Raw genomic sequence first — 21,395 nt, forward strand, 5'->3', positions numbered from 1 at the left:
GACCCCATTTTTCACCTCTCTTCCACTTAGGATTGCCAACTAACCAGAAAAAAATGACTTGGCCTGCTCCTGCTCTTTTAACAGCAAGTACAAGGCGAAGGTTTCCACAACCATGGAGATGCACATGATTACCTGGTTATGCCTTTAGATCATACTACCGTTAACAGCACAGCAGATTTAACCAATTTTTTAAAAACCCTCCCAAATTTTACCAAGTCTATTGTTTTTCTACAGATCTCCCTGCCCAGGCATAGGCAAACTCAGCCCTCCAGATGTTTTGGGACTACAACTCCCATCATCCCTGACCACTGGTCCTGTTAGCTAGGGATGATGAGAGTTGTAGTCCCAAAACATCTGGAGGGCCGAGTTTGCCTATGCCTGTCCCTGCCTCTTCCCAAATTTGGAGACAGATTAAAAGTTGCCAGCCGGCTAAGGCTGGTCATCATTATTAAATCCCACTGAAGGAAGCAACCAGATTTTAGTTACTCTTAACTTGTTCTATTGGTTTCAGAGAGACTTCCACGACAATCCTAAGCACACTTACTAGGGGGTCCCACTGAGTAATGTGCACAGGATAAGGCTATTAACATCATGCAGAAAATAACAATTACCACAAAGTCAAAAGCCACAGAAAGGCAATGTGGTTAGTAGGGGTGTTGAAAAGAATGCCACAAAATAGTGAGCAAGTCTTATGGTTCAGTTGAAGAAGGGTCCTGGATAGCTCAAAAGCTTGCTTGTTTTGTTCCAGGTTTTGATTTGGTTTTTTGCAGCATTTTAGTTGGTCCTCAAAATAAGATACTACCTGGCTGTAACTTCTGGATTTTTTCCTAACAGACGAGCATGCCTACTACTGATTTTTGTATGGTCACCGGGATTTAAGTTTAGCTCGACTAGAGCCAACCATTTTTAAGAGAGTTTCAAGTAGCTTGAGAGAAGTATTGCTGCCCATGGCTCGGGTTATTTTGTCCCATTGTTATCTCTGGGCAAATTGACTTTGGGAATGATATCAGACTTGTGAGACCTGCATTGCGAGATGCAAAAGCACCATGTACAGTACATGCAAAAGAGGTCCTCCTTTCACATCGCCCTTCAACTTTATACGTATTCTCCTAATTTTGTCCTGCATTATAAAGAAAAGACAGTTTTAAAATTCCCTTTCCCCCTGATTCCCAAGAGGGTACCCAAATTGTTCCTTGGCTTTGAAGGATATTTTTAAAAGCATCTCCCACACCCCCAGTTGCCAGCAAACTGGGTCACAGACATAGAGGTCTTCTAAGCTAAGGAACATAAATTCAGAAATGATACACCTTGACTGCATGATATATTTTTTCCTGTAGTGTTGGGGAATAAACAGCAAATACAAGAGGGCATTCAGATAGGCTAGCTTTGAATTAACATATGAGGGCAATATTCAAGTTAGGGGCAGCAGCAGAGAGGCAGGAAGGAAAGACTCCTCCTCTCCCCCCCCCAAAACTCCCCACAGCTAGCCCAAAAAGACTACTTAAGCTGGGCTGCAGCTGTTCCCACTGAAAAAGGGGAGGGGAGGGTCTCAAACTGGAGCCTGTTAGAAATTCTGGCTTAAGTATGCTAAATGCAACTAGATTCCTATGCATGCTTACTTAGGAGTAACAAAGCAGGGTGTGTTAGGACTGAAGTCTTAGAAAGTGAGTTTGAGCATCACTTTTCTCATGCAACAGAATCCTCTGCATGTTTACTTACAGTTTTTTTTTCTCATAGTTCAGACTTACTCCCCTTAGCACATTTAGAGCTTGAGCCTATGAATGTTTACTCAAAAGTTAAGTCCAAAAGAGGCTGCAAATCTATGCACATTGATTTAGAAGTCCCATTGAATTCAGCAAAATTTTCAGTGATGCTGACTGAAACCTGTAAACTTTCGAGTCTCATTGAACTCAGTGGCACTTACTTCTGCATGTTTAGGCTTCCAGGGTTACTGAGAAGTAAACTGCATTGAAATCAAAGGAATTTACTCCTAAGTAGATTTACTTTTTGAATGGCAAGAGACTGACTGGTAGTTTTTCTACCTTTCCCAGCACATTCAGATTCTTATCTTTTTCTCTTGGTTATGAAAATATGTGATTATTTTCTGCCACTGGAAGATTTAATTTTGTTGGGGAAGGCTTCCCATAATGGATAAATAGTAATATTGCGGGCATCAATCAGATCTCTTTACGAACGCCTTTTCCCATCTCAATCTGGCGAATGAGACTTCATCCTTCCAAACCTAAACTCATTTTCCTTCAGGTTAAAGCTGCACAGCTATATGCAAATTTCCTCGGAGGTCTCATTGAACTTAAGGGCGGTTTACCTTAGAGTAAGCATGTGCAGGATTAGGTTGCATTCCTCACAATCTATTTCTGAGCAAGTGGGTTTGAAGCCCCTTACTCCTGATTCTAGCCAGGGATCAATGGAACTTAGAATCCATGTGAAAAACTCCCTTAATTCCCCACCAGATGAAAAATACCTCCTCAGGGGCTAGCCTTGTCCGCTTTAAAGATCTTTAAAGAGTCCCACAAAGTTACAGGCAATCCACAAATCTGACTTAATTCTAATTTTAACGTAATTTTACATATTGTTCCTGCTATCTGCTGGGATACCAAGGCAACACATATGTGATACATTTTTTTTTTTTTTAATCCTACAAGTGTATTCCTATAGCATGCTTACTTGGAAGCAAACTCATTTAAACTCAGTGATACTTACATCTGTGTATAACATGCAAAAATCTAGCCCTATTAGTCAACCCCATTGGACAAGGTTTTTCCCTTGCGCCTAAAGATATAAAAAGGCATGCAAATGTTCTCGTTCATAACATTACTTAAATTAGATTCAGGGGAACGGGAGGCTGCAATATTGCTTCCCACCCCCAACTCCTTATCTGGAGTCCATTTTAAAACTTTGGTAATAATACTAAAAACAGACGAAAAGATGTTCTGTGTAAACATCCTAACGGTGAGCCTTAGTTAAGATAAAAGGGCCTGCCTTCTCCTAACTCCGACAGTCACTGGGAAAAAAGCAATAAAGATAATACAGTGAGGGGAGGCAGACAGCTTTTCTCCCAAGTTTTACTAAGCAGATTAGAGGCAGGGTGGGGACACCCAAAAATCTAACAATGAAATGTGCAATATAAAAGCTAAGCCTGAAAAAAAGATCAGATCAATTTCACTCCCATGCTGAAATTTACAAACAAATGGATTGTTTCTATTCCCCAAGCAGCACCATTAATGCAGATCTGATCCTGTGCAACTTTTACTTCAAATTAACCCCTGCTGGGTATAATAAAAATAAATAAAAACACACCCCACTTCAAGTATATTTCAGTGAGGTTGGAATCCTAGCCCCCATTTACCTGAAAGCAAGCCCCATTTGGATTCAATAGGACTTGCACCTGAGTGGACATGGTAAGGATTGCACTCTGCAATCCTTAGCCATGTCTACTCAGAAGCAAGTTCTATTGAATTCAGTGGGGATAAGTAGTCTCAGGATCACAGCTTTATTTATTACTGTTATTTAGTGTTGTTTTTATTGATTTTAAGCATTTTTATCTCTTGCCTTTCTAACAAAAATTCAAGGCTGCTTACAAGTCACCCTTATTATAAAACTGACCAAAGATGATGATAATAAGCTTGAGAGCCAATGCTGATTAAGGATGCTTAGGCACTATTGGCCACATGTGAACTACGCAAAACAAGAAGTATATGGTAAAAAGTGGAATAAAATTATTGCAATGTGACTTGCTCCTAAGTAACCCTGATCTTCCTCAAAATGCAGTCTTGGGCATGTTTTACTCAGAAGTAAATCCCATCATCTTCAGTGAAGCATACTCCCTAGACAGTAGCATGCTAAAGGTACTAAGAAGCTTAGCTGACCCAATTCACACGTGATGTACTATCAGTATGTTGAAATGTAACTAAACTTTACTACAAGGAACCCATTGCATTTGCGTGTGAGTCGTGTGTGTGATCTCACTTTGAAGGATGTCCTCAAACTCCAGCCCCACTAAAATAAAACTTGCACGCGGTATCCTATGTGGAAATTAACTGTGCATAGATTTCAATGGGATTTGATTTTGCACCCAATGTGACCTCTCCTTACACAAAACTAAAAAATTAAGGTGGTAAATTTAGGGTTAAAAAGTCACTGAAATGAATGGACTTGAAAGTTGGTGAAGTCCAGTGCTTTCAGTGGAATGTGACTTAGTTGGATACCACCCTTAGGACCCAATCAAGGTGTGTGTCTGCTCAAATCAAACACTCTTCCAGATTTGTTTTTATTTGTGGGGAGGAAATCCTGCTTTCCTTGAAGCAAAGCGTGTTCATTTCATTTGGGGAGCTTGCTTAGAATCCATTTTTTAAAGGATTCCACTCACACCCTGGAGTAACTTTTGTTAATCCTCACACACAAGACTGCACATTTTCCTGGGAGCAGCTCCCATGCCTGGGAGTACGCCTCTGAACACGGGAGGTTTTACTTATGAGTAAACAACCACGGGATTTTATTTGCTTGGAAGGAAGTCACGTTGAGCTCTCAACAGGACTTCCTTCAGGGCTCTAAAATCTTCTTAGAGTAACCTGGAACGACGCATAGCGCACAGAGGATTCTATTTGCTTGCGACTTTATCCTTTACACGGCCGCTTGAAGCGCATATCTAACATCTTTGTTATCTTACGTGCAACCCCTTGGTCCGTTTTACCTTAAACTAAACCCCACCGATTAAGAGAGATTTACGTACTTCAGAATGAACTTGAATAGGGTCCTGCAGATTCCGGGACGGAATCCTACGCACGTTTACCTCTGAATGAAGTCCCTCTGATCTCATAGGAATGCACAATACGTCCCCTCATAGGAATGCACAATACGTCCCCTCCGCTTCCCCCCCCCCCAAAGTAACCTCGGATTTAAATCTGATGCACAATTTCCTACAAATCCCATTGAGTTCAACGGGGATCAAGTTCGAGTAAGTATGCACAAAGGCTGCCTCACTTCGGTCTACCCTAACAAGCTATTTATTTAAAAGAGTCTACTAGACGGTTTTACTGATTTTAGTTTAAATGCGCTAGCCATGTCTTCCTTTCAAGACGACACCCTCGTCGTGAGAAGGTGAGTTCACCGGCTTACAGCAACACCTCGGTAGGCTTTTCTCATAAGAAAGTCCAATTGAAATCAAGGTGACTCTTACTTTCAAATAAATGTAGCCCTCTGGGTTGGGGGGCTGTCACGTGTCAGTCATGGGGGTACAATCCAGAAGCTACCTAAAGTGTCTGATGGGCCACTGATTCACGCCTCCTGTGTAAACACAAGACACCCAAGCCCTGTTGATTTTAGAGCAATTTATTCCTGAGTAAATAAGGAAGATCCCCCTTTTAAAAACAGGTTATTGAACGCCTTTCATGTTGCGCTCTCTCTCCCTGTTGTTCTCACCGCCACAAAATCCGCTGTGCTTCCCCACCAATTTAAATCACAAAACAAAACCCCACCAATTTAAATCACAATGCAAATATAAACGGGGGGGGGGGCGTTTCCTCTGGAGTAAAAATCTTACCAAACTCGAGGGAGCGTCCTTTTGGGTAAAACACGCTTTAAGGTGGCTTGTGTGTGTGTTTGGATCATTCAAGAGTGTGAAGTTCTTAAACAAAACCTCGGGTAGAAGGTTTATTTTCAGCCGGCGGGACTTAGACTAAGTAAACATGCCTGCTATGATCAGGCAGCGTAATCCGATGCTCTGCCTGTTTATTTCGGAAGTAACTGCGCATAGGGGTTGCAGCCTGAATTGAGAGTTAGTTAAAAAGCAATGCAACCGTTTAATTGAGCTATAATTCAAAACACACACACACACACACATATACAAAGTTTAGTAAGCATTCCCGAGTCTTTGGGATGTGGGGGAGACGCAACACCAAGCACTCGGAATAAACAAACTAAGCGAGTGTAACTGACCAGGGTGATTCATACTGGTAGGAGTTGACAGCAGTATAAAATCGCTCTAAAAATGCATTGAATAAGGCGGCCGCCGACGCGCAGGCTCTGTTCACGCGTTGCCTCGCAGTTGTGTTTTCTACCAAACACAACCAAATTTGGGTTCTAGTCCTGCCCCAGCCATTTCCTCGCAGCGATATTTCTGCAGGATCCAAGGGAACTCGATGGGGTTGTATGGACTTTTCTCCCTGACGCCCCATCTAGGAGGACTGCAGCGCGGCTCTCCCTCCCTCCGACGAGCCTTTTCGCCTTTGCCCCCCAGTGAAATAAATCCCACTTTTGCCTGTCACATGCCCTTAAGTGTTGTTTTCTGGCTTTACAACTTCACCCTCACCTCCATCTTCTGTCTTTTTCTAAAACCCTGTTTCTCCTTCCAAATTTACAAACATTGAACCAAGTCAGCTACGCACCCCCACCCCCAGTTTCAACAGTTTTAAGAGGCGGGGTGCAGACCAAAAAAAGGGGGGGGGGGGGAGAAAGTATCCCTCAATACAAAGGCATGGAAATTTAAAATAATAGTAGATTTTGTTGTTTATGCCCCCAAATCCCACCTTTACGTTTTACGCACCATTTACTTGTAAAGAAGCCCTATTTGAACACAGCAAGGAATGTTGCGGATCAACATCCATACGCTTGTGTGGCATGTCAAATTGCAGGTAAACGACCCTGCAGCCTCATTTTTTAAGCGGGGGGTGGGGGAGGGAGTTTGTTTACTTAATTGTATGCACCTGAATTTTGGAAACGAAAAAGTCTCGCTGCCTGAGATTTACTTCACATAACAGAGCAGCTGTAAAGCGAATGAGGCCTAGTCAGAAACCAGGCTGCATTTGCCTCGCGTGCAGCGACCTGCGTTGGCTCCGTAAACTGTAAAACGCCGCCTGGACGCTGAGGGCGCTACCATAATCATCTCACTACAGTATTCACGTGCTCTTAGGAGGAACGCAAAAGTACCTATAGTAAGTATATATACATTAGGAGGCGGCAGAGAGAACGTCTGGGCGCTATGGGCAGGAGGCACTGGTGCGCGCATGGAAACCAGCAGGAATTGCTCAGCCTTAAATGGGATCGTTCCCCCTCCCCCCACACACTTCCCCCCATACAATATCCCTTGCAATCCTATCCGCTACTCTATGCCCGACTTTCCTGGGGCTATTGGGACTTACTTCCAGGTCAACTTGCCCAGGACGGCGCTGCAAACGGGAAACCTTCTTTGCATGCCTACTCCCACTGTTCAAGAGTCACCGGATTCAATGGCGCTCGTTTCCAAGTATCTCCCTCCATGGCGCGTCTAGGAGTGCGCCTACCTGCTGCTGAGGATATAGCATTTCACGTCCGCAGAAAGCAGGGTGGGGGTGGATGGGCCAGGCTGATGCTTTACTCCCAAGTAAGCCTGCTTGGGATCGGGGAATGAGGCCTCCCTGGATGTCTAGCTTGTCCAAAACGCCTTAGGCTTAAAAAGGGGCGCTCTGGTGACGTCTGAGCGGCGCGATCACCAGCACGTTTAAAAACACACACGCACTTTCCTTTTTGTTTTCCTTTTCTTAAAGGAAAGGAACCATTTATCTACACACCATCCTGAAATCTCTCTTTTTTTTAAGCCAGCTTTTAAAAAAACGGCGGCACAGCGGAAGAGAGTAAACTTCCCTTTGCCCAACCCCCCAACCCCCTTTTAAAAGTAGGTGCGTTGGAGTTTTATATAATGCATGCCTTGACATTTACACAAACAGGGAGAATTCTGGCTATATTTGTTTGTTTTTAAAAAACAGATTTAGCCAAGCGATTTTAACAGTTTATTTCAAGAGGAAAGCTAACATGCTGCTCAAAGGGCACCCAGAGAGGTCGCTTTTACTGGGATACTTACAATGCAACCCTACAAAGGTCTACTCGCAAATAAGCCCAGTTGAGTTCAGTGGGATTTACTCTCAGGCATGAGCGTGCATATAGGCGCAGCTATAACTACAAATCTGCTTTTCTGGGAGTAGGCCCCACTGACGCCAGTAGGACTTACTTCGGAGTTGACATGAGTGGGATCGCCCTGTTAAGCTGCAACCCAACACACACTTAGTCTGGAAGAAACTCGGTCCAGCATCTTTCTAAACCCACATGCCTACCAGGGACATTTAGGCAGCGTGCAAGGTTCCCTTATTTTAAAGGACGGTCTGTAAGGTGCTGAGGTGTGTGACACTTGTAGTTAAAATACACTGCTCGTATTTTAAAAAAAAACAAAACACATAGGAAGAAGTTTTGTGGGTGGGTGTGTCTCATCATCGATATTTTAAAAGAAAATGTTCAACTTGGTTCCTCATACGTGGTGAAGGCCACCTAGAATTAGGAAGCTATTTGTTATTAAAATAATTAGAGGGAGAGGAAGAAAGTATCATTCCACCCCAAAACGTATGCCTGTTTGATTCTCAAATAAGTTACATATTTCATGCAAGTTTGGGACCAAAGACCGGAGTGAAAGAAACATTCCGCCTTAGCTGTGTAACGCGAGGCACATTTATTTACGGGCAAATGCCGGAGATTTACGTCTTCTAAATAACTTACTCCAGAGTAAGTTCACGTAGTGTGGTTGGCTTCAGAAATCCAACTCATAAAACAAATGCCAGCTGGCCACCATTGACTTGGCCAGATTTCTCTCGGCCTCAGTTTCCCCGTCTGTAACACAGACAAGCTGCTTCAAGGGCAAAACGTGGCCAGGGAAAATTATCATCCTTGATTTTAAGAACAGCGCCGTTTATATTATTGCAACTAATCATCCTATGAGGACAACAAAAACAATGCATTTGTGTTGCTACTGTTAATATTATCATGTTAGATCTTGATTGAATTAATGATCAAGTTGGATGGGGACCCGGTTGGTTGGTTGGCAGGCACCCGTCTGTCTCTGGACACAATGGAAGACCGCGGCTTTGGAGGTGAAGTCAAACCGTTGGAGAGCTACAGCCACGACATACTTTTTTTAAAAATGGGTAGGCCATGCTTGATTAAGTGTCTAGATTTCCACTCAGTGCCACCACTTGGAGGATCGACCCCCACCCCCACCCGGAATATTAGAAATCTAAGGTGAGTTCCCCAGTTGTACTTGGAGCGCTGCCAGTTTCTTTTAAGCTGATTTTTTCTGTAGGCTCTGCAGAAATCAGTGGGTTTAAACTTTCCAAGTTTAAAGCGTAGTTTAATATCGGAGGCTGGCGCATCTCCCCCGCCCCAACGCGCACACACTCTTTTAAATTCCCGGGGAAACTTCTTCCTACGTCGTCTTCCCCCTCCTTCCTACTCCTCCTGTACTACAGGAGGTTCAACCTGGCCACATTGGTTCAAAAAGACTTCTCAAACAAGCGCTCTCCAAAGCGCGGACGCTTTTGTTTACATCCAGTTTCCCCAACTCCTCCCCGCCGCCCCGAAGGTAACGCGGGTTCAGATGAGTTGTCTGAAGTTCAAAGCCGAGGGTGTGGAAGGAACACCGTTTCTACGCAGGCGCCACTCCCCAGAACTTTTATGTATTAGTGGCATTAATGTTTAAGGTGTTATTCTTTCGAATCCACCTCCGTCGGGAGTCTGTGACGTTCCCGAAGTAAAGGCAGAGATGTTGGCAAATGCGCATTCGCCATATATAGAGTATAGAGGGAGTTACAAAGTCCTGAAGGATAAAAAAAACACACGCCCCTAATTTCCGACTACTATGTTGGCAAATCGATCTGGTCGTCTTTTTTGTCTTTTTTTTTTTTTAAGAAACGTTTTCAAAATACTTTCTCTTTCTGCTTCTAAATGGGTTTTTATTCCCACCTCCCAAGATCTCCATCTATTGCATAAAGTTGCAGGTCTTTGAACTCTTTTTGATTAGAACATGCCTTCTTGGGGGGGGAAAGGCCTTTCAAAATGATAATTTACTTTTTTGAAATGTGATATATAGCAACATTAGCTCTGTACTTTTTGTTTTCCGGTACGCAAAGTTGTGCGGTCGAATTATCAAGTGAATGAGTGATCTAGTGCTGTGAATCTTGCTAGTCAGGGAGTCCTATCGAACTCAAGGGGCCTTCCTTTTGAACAAAGATGCTTAAAGATTACGCTCTGCAAATCATCAACTCAAAACACCCAGAAGGGCAGGTAAAAATAAATAAATCATCAGATTAAAGTGAGAGTATCTAAAGTGTGATAGACAAAAAAAATACTTTGAAAAATAAAACTTACACTGGATCTTTAAAAATAATTATTAGGGAGTGTGTGGTTTTGGCAAATCCATTACAAATTCTAGATAGCAGCTTTTTTTTTTTTTTTAGAATGTTCAACCTAGAATGCTATAATACCCACTTATATGTGTATTTTTTTTAAAAAAAATATTTCATTCCCGCCCTCCATTTTCTTTTCATTCAGAACCTTGCCCAAAAGATTCATGCTCCCTCCCCAAACCTTGGCGATTCCTCTCCTCCCCTAGAAATAACAGCAGTGGAAACGCATTCGCCATCACATAGGCCCCTGTGATGAGTTTGGGGGATACATACATAAGCTCAACACAAATTGGAGGGGACGCGCGTGCACGTACATATAAGAAAGGAGAGGTTGGCTGAAGCGCAACCCAACAACCGCACATAATGTTGATCTGGACCCAACCTGGCAGGTCTCCCCTCCCTTTTTTTCTACTGGTGGTGGTGAATTCATTCCTGTAGTTTCTAGCTTGGTCCTTCCTCTTCTCCCTCCACCCACCCCCACTCTGTGCCTGGCAAAACGCTGGCGAGGTGGCAAACACTTCCTTTGGTTTGCTCCCTCCCTCTCAATCCACCACCCCCTTTTTAACCTAGCTGGGGGTCTTTACTTTGCGGTGTGTGTGTGTGTGTGTGTGTGTGTGTGTGCGTGTGTGTTGCGGCGCGGTGGGGGGGAGTGGAGAGAGAAACTCTTGACTCACAGTAATCGCTCGAGGCTTGACGCTGCTGGAACGAGAAGTCTGGCGAAGTTTCGCTGCTGTTGCTTCATCAAAAGCATCCAAGAGGGATCAGCATCCTTGTTAAAAAGACGGGTGGGGGTGGGAAATCACCCTTCCTTTCCCAAATCCTTTGAAGAAGAAGAAAAACTCGCACAAACATACAAAATAACCACCACCAAAGGATAATTTAAAAAGAGTCCGGTTCTGGTTCTATATCCTTAAAAAATGAATCTGCTTTTTTATTTTATTTTTCGGGGGGAAAAGAATACGCAGAGAGAGGGGATCCCAAATGGAGAGAGATGGTTCCTTCTAAGCTGGTCTATTCCCATAGATCTCGTTTTGTACCTTTAAGATCTCCTCTTAAAATGTTCCATTAAATAAAAGAGAGAGAGAGAGAGAGAGAGAGAGAGAGAAAGGGAGAGAGAGAGAGAGAGAGAGAGAGAAGAGGGAAGAGAGAGCGCCAGTTCGGAGTCTTGACTGCCCACCCTTCTTGCCGCCCCTCCCTCCCTCTCCTCTGCTGACGTTGCTGCTGTCAGTCTTCGGGAGTTCCAACTAGTTTCTTACTTAGGATCTTCCAAACAACCGGGGCCCCCTTCTCCTTCTATTCCCCATCGCCGCCACACTCTCCCTCAACCTGCAGTCCCCTTTCCCAAAACTGGCCCTGCCTCCTCACCCCCTTTCTCCCCCCTTTTTGCTCAGAGCACCATGGAGCCAAGCTGGGACAGCACCATCTCGTCCCTCCACCCTGAACTCCCTTCCCAATGTTTGGATGCTGCTTTCGGAAAGGGAGGGGGGGTCAGAGAGGCACATCATGGTTTAAATTATAGTACATCTGGAGAGCACAGTCAGGCAAATAACATGCTCGGGGCATCAGCTAATAATACTGGCTGAACGGCGAAAGAGATAGCAGGCCTTCGGCTTTTGAGCATAAAAGCCCACATCTATATCAAGGGCCAGATATCTGGGAGGGGGGACAGACAGTGCACACCCTGCCCCAAGAGAGGAGCCCCAAAGCACAAGCAAGAGAGAAGGGATGTAGCCCAGTAGAGGAGAATCTGCTTTGCATGCAGAAGGTCCCTGGTCCAACCCCAACATCTCCAGACAGGCCTGAAAAAGATTGCCTGCCTGAAACATTGGAGAAGTGCTGCCAGTCAGTGTAGACAACACTGGGGCCAATGATCTGACTCAGGATTATCTTTCTGTGTCCCCAGGGCTCTCCAGCGCTCCTGCTGCAACAGGCAAGGAGGTCTGTGCCTTTAAAACAGCAGTACAGCAGACCAGCTATCCAACAGGTGCTGCTTCTCCTTCCTGCTGCAGAGTGTCTGTCTGTGGCATGCAGCATTGAAAGACGCTGAAACCACCAAGAACTGGCTGCACCACACTAAATGCCCATGTACAGTGTCCTGTTTTTCTAACAGCCGCCGGCCAGTTGTCTTTGGGAAGCTCACAAGTCAGGCGTGAAAACAGTGCCCCCCTCCAGCCCCAGAGATAGACTGCCTTTGAACCTGGAAGTTCAGTTCAGCTTTCACAATTCTCTACCTCCATTCACTAATCTGCCGAATCCAAAATTTGAAAACTGTCACCTCGGTTTCTGGCCACCTCCGCAGCTTGTGAGTGTGAATCCCATCCATTAATTATTATGAGTTGAGTGAACAAATACACCCCTGTTTGTCAATCTTGAACTGACTGCTAATTATTTCCACTGGGTGAGTCCTATGGGAGAGAGAGGGGATGAAAACAAGTTTGCCTGTCTGTCTTGCAAATTAAATTTTATACAATTCTACCCTGATCTCCTCCCAGTAGTTGTCTTGTCACCAAGAGCTTCTCATCTTCTGTCTTCAGAAAGATGCTCCAACCTGGGTCATGTCACTTTCCCCTTTTCTGTATGTTTCACAGGTCTGTGTTTTGTTGCATTTGTATACTGCCTTTCTGCCAACGCATCCAAAATGGTTTGCAATTTTAATAACAGAGATAAAATTTACTGTGACAGAGTCCTTTCTGGCTGGGCTGGAAGCTGATGGCACAAGCACACCCTGACCTGGGCTCTCTCACTTCTGCCTTCCCCTGAGTCACACAGATCTCTACAGCATCATACTCATAACCTGTTCCTGAATTTTAAAAAGTTGAACCTTTCCCCCCAGAGAGCCAATAAGCTGTCTGTCTGTTAATTAAGCACAATGATTTACCTGCTCTTCATCAAACAACCCTAAAACAGATTACAATATTACAAGAAGCCAGCAAAAGTGAGTGCATGTAAAATAGAATTAAAAATTCCAACATAAAAACTCCATCAGTTACAGCAACGCACTAGCATCCTGCAGCATCTGGGACAAAGAGACTGGTTTTAACAGGGCACCGGAATGTCAACAATGCTGGCACCCACTGTATTTCCAGAGGCGAGTGCATTCCACTCTCAGGGTGCCATGAAGATGAAACCCACATCCTATGTCACCACCCCACATATATCCCCTAGTGATGGGGCAATGAGAAAGACCTCTTCTCCAGATCTAAGGACCTGGACAAGCTGATACACAACATAAAAGAGCCCTGTTGTATCAGACCAGAACCTCTTCTAGGCCAGAAGTTGACAACCAAATGCTTCTGGGAAACCAGAAAGCAGAACAGCACACGTATGTATGCACAACCCTCAGAATCCAACATGTTTTGCACTGGGCGAGCAGCTGCCAGCCTCAACGCTTCCATCCATATAAAAGGGATAATCTCAACCTGCATGGAAAGACTAAAATGTATTATTACAACCTTTTACAAAGCTAGGCCCTTACAGCTCGTGTTAGGGGACAGATAACTGTTCATTCCCATTTTACAGGTTGGAGGACTGAGGTCTAGAGAGAGGGATTTGCCCAGGGCCCACACAATGGTGTCTGCAGCAGAGTGGGATTTGATTGACTTCCGCACGGCAGCATCTCCACTTTCCTTAGCCACACTGGACCAAATTGGGTAATGTGAAGATGAATATGCTATACAAAGGTTTGGGAATGATTTGCACATTTACAGAGTACTGTTAGAAAATAATTAATATATAGATATTTGGGCGCATTGAAATATGAGAAATGACTCACCGTATCAGACCAAAGGTCTGTCTGGTCCTGTATTCTACCCCAAAGATGGCCATCCCTCCCTAAGTTGAAATTTAGAGGTATATTGCTTCCAGGGTTCAATTTAGATACCATAGCCTAATAGCTATGGATAAATCTCTCTGTGAAATGGCCTCACAACAGCAATTGTATACACATTCATCTGGGAGTAAGTCCCACTGAACTCCATGGGATTTATTTCTGCATAGGATGGCTCTGTAATCCTTATTATTCTATCTTTAAAAAGCCATTTGTGGCCTTCACAACATCATGCTGGTGGGTTCCATAATTAGGTGTTGGAAGAAACACAGAAAAAGACCAACTCTCTTCTGGTCCAAAACCCATCCATCACAATCACTCAACTGAGTGGGCAAACAAAACCACATAGAAAGCAAAACAAAAACAAAAAAAACATTTTGAAGTGTCAGCAACCAAACAGCAAATGACCCTGAACTCAGTGAAGTAAGCACTGGATAGCCTGAATTAAATGCAATTATACTACAATCAGCCTGAGGGGGCTTAACTTCCTCAAGTTTAGAAGGCGAACCCCACATGCCAATTTCTAGCTGAAATTTTATTTGTATTCAGAAGAACACAAATTCTAGAAAGTTTGCAACCCAACAAAACAAAAAACCTAGCAAATTTTATAATTCACACACACACACACACACACACACAAAGGTACATGAGAAATGTCCTCATTGCGAGTCAGCCCATTGGTCCATCTAGCTCAATACTGTTGACACCAACTGGCAGCAGCTCTCAAGGATTTCAGACAGGGAGTCTCTCTCTCTCCTTACCTGGATATGCTTGGGATTGAACCTAGGAGGTTCTGTGGTCTTTTGCCATACACTTGGGACTTGCAGCACCATCATATAATCTATATGCTATGGCATCGGAGGACTAAAGTCCACAATATAGACTCCCTACAACAGCCATCCGGTTATTTGACAGACCAAATCCATCCAGCTCCTAAGAGGTCCTCAGTCAAGAGTGGATTTCCGCTACCTTGCTTAGGAAACTCCTAAGAGTAACAATCTTTAAAAATTATGGCCACTTATGTTAAGAGTCTAGGGACAGGGGGCTGTCTTCATCATCAACATTACTGATGGTGATTTTTAAAAGTTATTGTTACGACCCCTCTTTCTTACCTGCACCAAATCCATTCTCACAAAACCCACCTTTTCCATGAACCCTTTGGTACAGCCTTCTAATCCCCAATGCCCTCCTGTAATGGTGCCTGTTACCAGAATTAAGTATGTGCAACTGAAATAAATCATATGGGGTTCCCCCTGTTTATGCCTCCCCAAGTCTTTCTTCTGTGGACAAATTTTAGGTTGTAAGCTCTTTGGGGAAAGGGACCTTTTATGCTCCTGTATTCTGCAAAGATTTACACCCTTACAGTATAAGAATCAACAACAGCAGTACTAACAACTGTCTGACTACCCACCACTTCCTAACTCCTGCCTTGTATCCAGTACTGGTGATACTCACGAGTAGACCCGTCGAAAATCAATGGATATGACAAACATAGGCTCATTCACTTCAATGAGTCTATTCCAAGTAGGTCTTGGCTATGACCCCCTGCCTTCCAAACCAAGATTGTGCTGCCTGGAGACTGAGAGCGGGCCCACCCTCAAAAAAAAGCCTTTTGGCAGGGAGAAAGGTGTCCACATTTCCACCCCACCCCGTCGCGAAAATATCCAACAAACAATAGAATTCCTGAAGCAGAGCTCTGTGGGACTCAAAAAGCTTGCATCTCTCTAAGCGGACAGAAGTGGTTTAAGACAGACAGACAGACAGACAGACAGACAGACAGACAGACAGACAGACAGACGGACGGACCATTTACCAGTTTTGCAGCTCGGAAAACAATCTTCTGCAGCTATCCTCGCTTCAGAGCAGAGGGGAGAGGAGCTTCTACCAACGCGTTTTCGGGCTGCAATCCAATCCACGCTTACCTGGGAGTAAGCCTCCCTAAACTCACTGGCGTTTATTTCCAAGTAGCCATGCATGGCACAGACCTGAGCTGTTAAAAACTCAAGTCCCAGACGAAGTTTCAGCGTGGCCCCTTCTGAGGCGAAGAGGAAGAAAGGAGAGGGGAAGCTTTTCGCTATTTTTTTCTGCCACCCCCCTTCCCGCTTTTTGGGGCAATCTCTACATCTATCTTTTAGGTGGAGTTCAAAGCGACAGCGCACTTAAAGAGTCAAAGTCTTATTCCCCTCCCGGCCAAGATACAGGGCGGGGGGGGGGCGGGGGGGTAAGAACCTCATCTCACCTTCCTCAGAACTATATTTGGTATTTTAAAACACTTACCGGAGCGAGATTCATCTAGTTTCAAACTGATTTGATTAATTTGGGGAATCGATTAGGCTTGGGAGGAAGGACAAAGGATATTCGGGGAACCAATTTAGCATTTGGAGAAGAGGGGGCATGAATAAGTCAAATATTATTGGGCCCAGACTGTTCAAGCAGCGAAACAAAGCAAAAAGGGGACTTGAAGAAGAAAATCGAAGTCCCTGTGGCATTTAAGATGCCTCAAAAACACACAAGCAAACACCATATCATTTTAAGACAAATCGAACTTACATTTGATGGCATTTTACATTCCTGGGGGAGGAGAATTTTGTGGCGTTAAAGGCTGAAATATTAAAGATACGCGGGCAAACATATCCATCATATATATATATATATATATATAATGTATACATACACACACACACACACACACACCAGTTAGTCCGGTGGATTAAAAACAAATATACATCTATGCTATTAATATTCCCACCCTGTTCCAAAATAGCATGTTTACCTGGAAAATAAGCGCTACTTACTCATACGTGGGACTCACTTGGAAGTAAATAAGGGAGCCGGCTCGTTTTCTTAGCGCAAATGAAAACTGATCCATTAGCTGTTCTGAAAAATGTGCTATTTATGATATATATGGCGGCCAAAACTGTACAGTTACAAATATTATTGACTGGGCCTTTTGATTTGCTTCCTCCGAGGGAACTTGTAAATTCATTATTTTTTTTAGGTGGGGGAATCAGGGCCATCGTCACTCCCCCTAACTGTCCATGAACCCTATAGCATCAATTTTCTACACCCCCCCAAATGTAGTTTGGGGGGGTGTAGAAAATTGAAAGAGCCCCCCGATTGAATGAAGGAGGGGAGAAAAACACGTTTGCAAGAGAGGTTACGCCTCCCCCCCCCATAGCGAGTGTGATTGGGGTGGGTCGGTCAGGAACCGATTCATTTTGGGGTTTGGGAAGGGTGGGTTTGTAGGGTGCGGGGCGGGAATTGCAGAAGAAATGGCGATGTGGAGATTTGATGGCTCCGAGGGCAAAACTTGCAAAAAGTTAATTATATATTTCCTGCACCAAAACAACAGTCTGGAGTTTGCTTCTCTCTCTCTCTTTTCTCCACTCCCCCGAAAAGAGGATGGTTATGATCCCAAACCCACTTACTCCGCAGCGATTCCTTTTCTTTCGAATGGGGATTGACACCGGATTAAATAAGCGGAGTAAATATATCACACGCATATTGTACATACATGCTACCTCCCTACCTGCAAAAAGCAAATGTCTAGAGCAGTGTCAGTTTTAATGGGATGTGGAAGAGGAAGCTGGTGGAGGGGTCTTACTTTTGAGTAAAGAGGCCGAGCCTTAATAAACACCCCCCCAAATTACTGCGGGAGAGAGAAGGCTGCTTCGCTCGTCTCCACAACCTCAGTTCTGATAGGATGAAAAGAGTCAAAGAAATTGACCCCCAAGGAAAGAATTTTTTTAACATTTACTATACAGTATGCACACATACATAAATATGAGACAGCACAAAATTAAGAGGATCCAGAAGTACGAAAACACAGCTGAAGGTGAACAATTGGCGTGGCTTCCTCGGTGCCGATATCAGAACACAATGGAGAGTATTCAGTCGGTGCCAAATGGTGCGTTTCCTCCACCCCCCGCTCCGCTAAAAAATAAAGCCTCCAACATTTCAGCCTGTAATAAATAAACGATTTGGGAAAGCCTGCGAAATGTCACCAGGCGGTGGACACTGCCAGCGCTTCGGACACAGGAGGCTGGAATCCTACCTACAACTTACCTGGGAGTAAGCCCCCGTTGAACACGGTGGGGCTTACTTCCAAGTAAACAGGGTTCACACGGCAGGGTTGTCGACCTTCTCTGGCCAAGCTTTGCTTCGAGTGAAACTGGCTCAGAGAATCGTGGGGTTACCTCGGGTTAGGGACAAATTCTTGTGTGAACTCCTTAACTCCTATATTCTTACAGAATCCGAGTTCTTTTTCAATGTGTAATTTAGTGCAAACCATAAGCGCGTTTATTCGGAAGTTAAAGATGCAGTCCTCGGTGTGCTTACTTTGGAGGCTGCTCCATTGAACACAGCGGCACAGGCTAGGACTTTGAATGGCATTGGATTTAGCAGCTAAGTGTGCATAAGATTGCACATTTACTCCACACACATGCATACACACGCACGCACACAGATCTAAATATGTTTAAATTTAAAAAAAATGAAAAAATGAGCATTTTGCTCTCTAAAAAGGGTTTTCTACATTTAACATGGATATTTGTTCAAAATGTCCTGGTGCTAAAATATCCTATATTAAAACATCCAGAGAAATAGACAAAGATCCACAATCTTGCAAATGTCCTTCTGAGAACCAACCAGAATATCAGAAAAAATAACCAGCAAACTGTTGGTTTTATTCAGAAATTAAGATCCTTCCTACGAAACTTTGTAGTAGTTTTCTGCTTTCAACGCCCTATTTTTAAAAACACATAAATAATTAAAATAGCAAAACGAGACGCATACAGATGCTCTCAAGCGACTTACTTTGGGAAACAAGTCACTTCGCTCTCCTAAAATGCGTACGTGGCATTAAACATGGAACGGGATTGACTCCGGAGTGAACTCAGCGGTTCCACGCACATTCAACCCGCTCCGAAGCATGTTTACTCAGAAGTAACCTCCACTGGTTTCAATGGGACTTCTTTCCCAGTAAAGAGAGATTAGAATCCCATCCTGATCCTTGGGCATTTCTGGCCGACCTTAATGGCAGTTCCATATGCATACATACATATATATTCATATATACGCGTCATGTTTTCCCCGAAGTAAACCCCTCAGAGTTCACTTCTATGGAAGTGTGAATAGGATGGCAGCCCGGAAATTATTTACTCGGAATAAAGCCCAAATCTGTTCTTGCGCCTTAAATCCAGGCGGCCCATTCACGCGGCCTGCAGGGCAAATGGGTCTTAGGTGTCAGCCCGTGGACACAAACGGATCTGGTGCGTAAAAGCGCCCCCAAAAGCGAGGTCGGCCGCCTGGAGGAATCAAGACCTTGTAGGCCCCAGCTGTGTGACAGGGCCGGGAAATGCATCTAGTTCTACATATCCACGCTGAACGGGGAATTAAGTTCCCATGAGCTCCAATAGGGCGCCCTCCTTTGTGAATTATGGCCCGCTTCCACTGCGACCCTAACAACACCCATTCTTTTCTCAAACTGCGCCCATCGAGTTCAATGCACCAAGAAGGAGTGTTTTAAGGTTGCAACTTAAAAGTGACTCTCCGTGGATATGAATCTCTGGGAAGAAAACCTGCGGAGTTGCACCCAACGTTTCAGTCCTGCTCAGAGAAAGAACCATTGCCATTCATGGACATGACTAATTGATTTCAGTAGATGGTCTCGGAGTACAATCTAGTTGGATACAAACCATAGTTTTGATTATTATTATTAATTTTTTTTAAAAAAACATGCTCGCACAGATTAGTCGTCATTAATTCGGATTTATGTATTTAATTTCAAAGCTTGCTTTAACTTAAAAAAAAACCATTAATGTAGGGTGTGTTTTTTTCTTCCTTTCTAGGTCCTCTTTTCAGGCTTTCTTGCAGAAAATGGAGAGAAATTAGAACGAGAGAGATGGCTGGGAATCAACGAGCCAATCGCTTCTACTGCCTGTTGCCTCCGCATCTAGAATGTAATATAGCCACAACTTCCGTTGGGATGGGTAGCGTTGGCTTCCGAAGGAGGCATTTAAGACTCTCTTGTCCTGCAATATCCCCGTCCATCCTATAATCTGCAGTCCGAGATTTTACTTGGAAGTAAACTCCTCCTAGCCAGTGAGCTTTTACTCTTCCAGACAAGCACCCATAGCTGGCAGCCTCGTGGTTGTAACCAGCTAAAATCTATTCGGAGTAGATCCACTGAACTGGAAGATTAGTCATGCCCATTCATTTCAAAGGATCTTCTCTGAGCACGACTGACGTTAGATAGAACTTCCGCCCCCCCTGCCCAAAAAACACCGGTGTGAAGGCAGCTAAATCAGGAGAGATCTATTAATTTTCTTTCCCTCCCTTCTGAATATATCAAAAATTTCGCGATTTTAGATTATTGACTAGGATGAGAATTGGATTCTGGAAATTTACCATATTATAGAGATCAATCAACCCTTTTAACTTTGCTCGATTAAGGGCACCGACATCCTTCCAAAATGAAAAGGGGCTTTTTTTTTGTCAAGGCGCAATTCTGAGCGCCCTGGTTAGGGCAATGAATCCTATGGAGTCCATTGGTATTTTACTTCTGAGCAGAGATGTATAGGATCGCTCTGCGGGTATAAATGTCAAGGACAAGGATTAGTAGTGAAATCCCATGCATGTTTACTCAGAAGTCCTATTTAATTCAATGGGACTAGGGAATGTGTTGATTTAGGAACTAAACCCCATCGATCGCAATCTGAGTTTACCTCTGAGTAGACATTACAGTATGTTAAGCAGGTGCTCAAATTGTCTGCCATCGGGACACCAAGAGCGCTTACCTTGCGATTGTTTAAATGCGGCGTTTGTTAAGGGGTGGAGGTCCACAGCTAGTATTTATAAACCAATAGAAAAAATGCATATATATAAAATGGAGGAAAGCAAACACGCAAAGAAATGGGGAAAAGAGGATAGGGAAGTGAGGACAGAAAGAAAAATAGCAAAGAAAAAACTCCACAAAATAGGGGAAAGGGGGGGGGAGTGAAGAAAATCTGATAATAAAAAGTAGAGTTTAAAACTGTAACAGCACCTGAGAGTGAACTATTGAAAGATATTTTTAAAAACTCTCCTCTTCAACCACTTCAGAAGAATAAAAAAAATAATTCAAATGCAATGCATGGTCTCCGTAGCACAGAATATGGTTTTTTTTAGAAGCGGGTGCTTTTTTGGGGGGGGGGTAGAATTACTGTCTGCGATTTTAAATGCCTGACCTCTTCAGCTAAATCCACAATGATTAGTTTTCAAAGCTTAACCTCCGCCAACTTTGTATTGTATCCATATGGATAATGGGAACCCTCCAGAGAACATTTACACGCGTGCAAAGGCACGTG

General features: G+C 43.8%; 1 protein-coding gene across 15 annotated transcripts in view; it reads right to left on the bottom strand.

Annotated features, from left to right (window-relative positions):
- TBX4 (T-box transcription factor 4) overlaps positions 1–21,395 on the bottom strand; it is a 126,849-nt gene that overhangs the window by 54,520 nt on the left and 50,934 nt on the right. Inside the window, exon 2 of one of the 15 annotated variants that reach the window (XM_080983002.1) lies at positions 10,898–11,043. The exons of 10 other annotated variants lie outside the window; for them this stretch is intronic. Coding sequence is in view for 1 of the 5 variants with exons in the window: in XM_080983001.1 (XP_080839127.1) it covers positions 7,299–7,319 (21 nt within the window). In the remaining 4 variants the exon portion in view is untranslated. 4 more of the 15 variants (XM_080983006.1, XM_080983001.1, XM_080983003.1 and 1 more) reach the window with 4 other exon arrangements.

This window comes from Podarcis pityusensis (genome assembly GCF_964106645.2).
Source record: "Podarcis pityusensis genome assembly, chromosome: 15".
NCBI classification, from domain to species: domain Eukaryota; kingdom Metazoa; phylum Chordata; class Lepidosauria; order Squamata; family Lacertidae; genus Podarcis; species Podarcis pityusensis.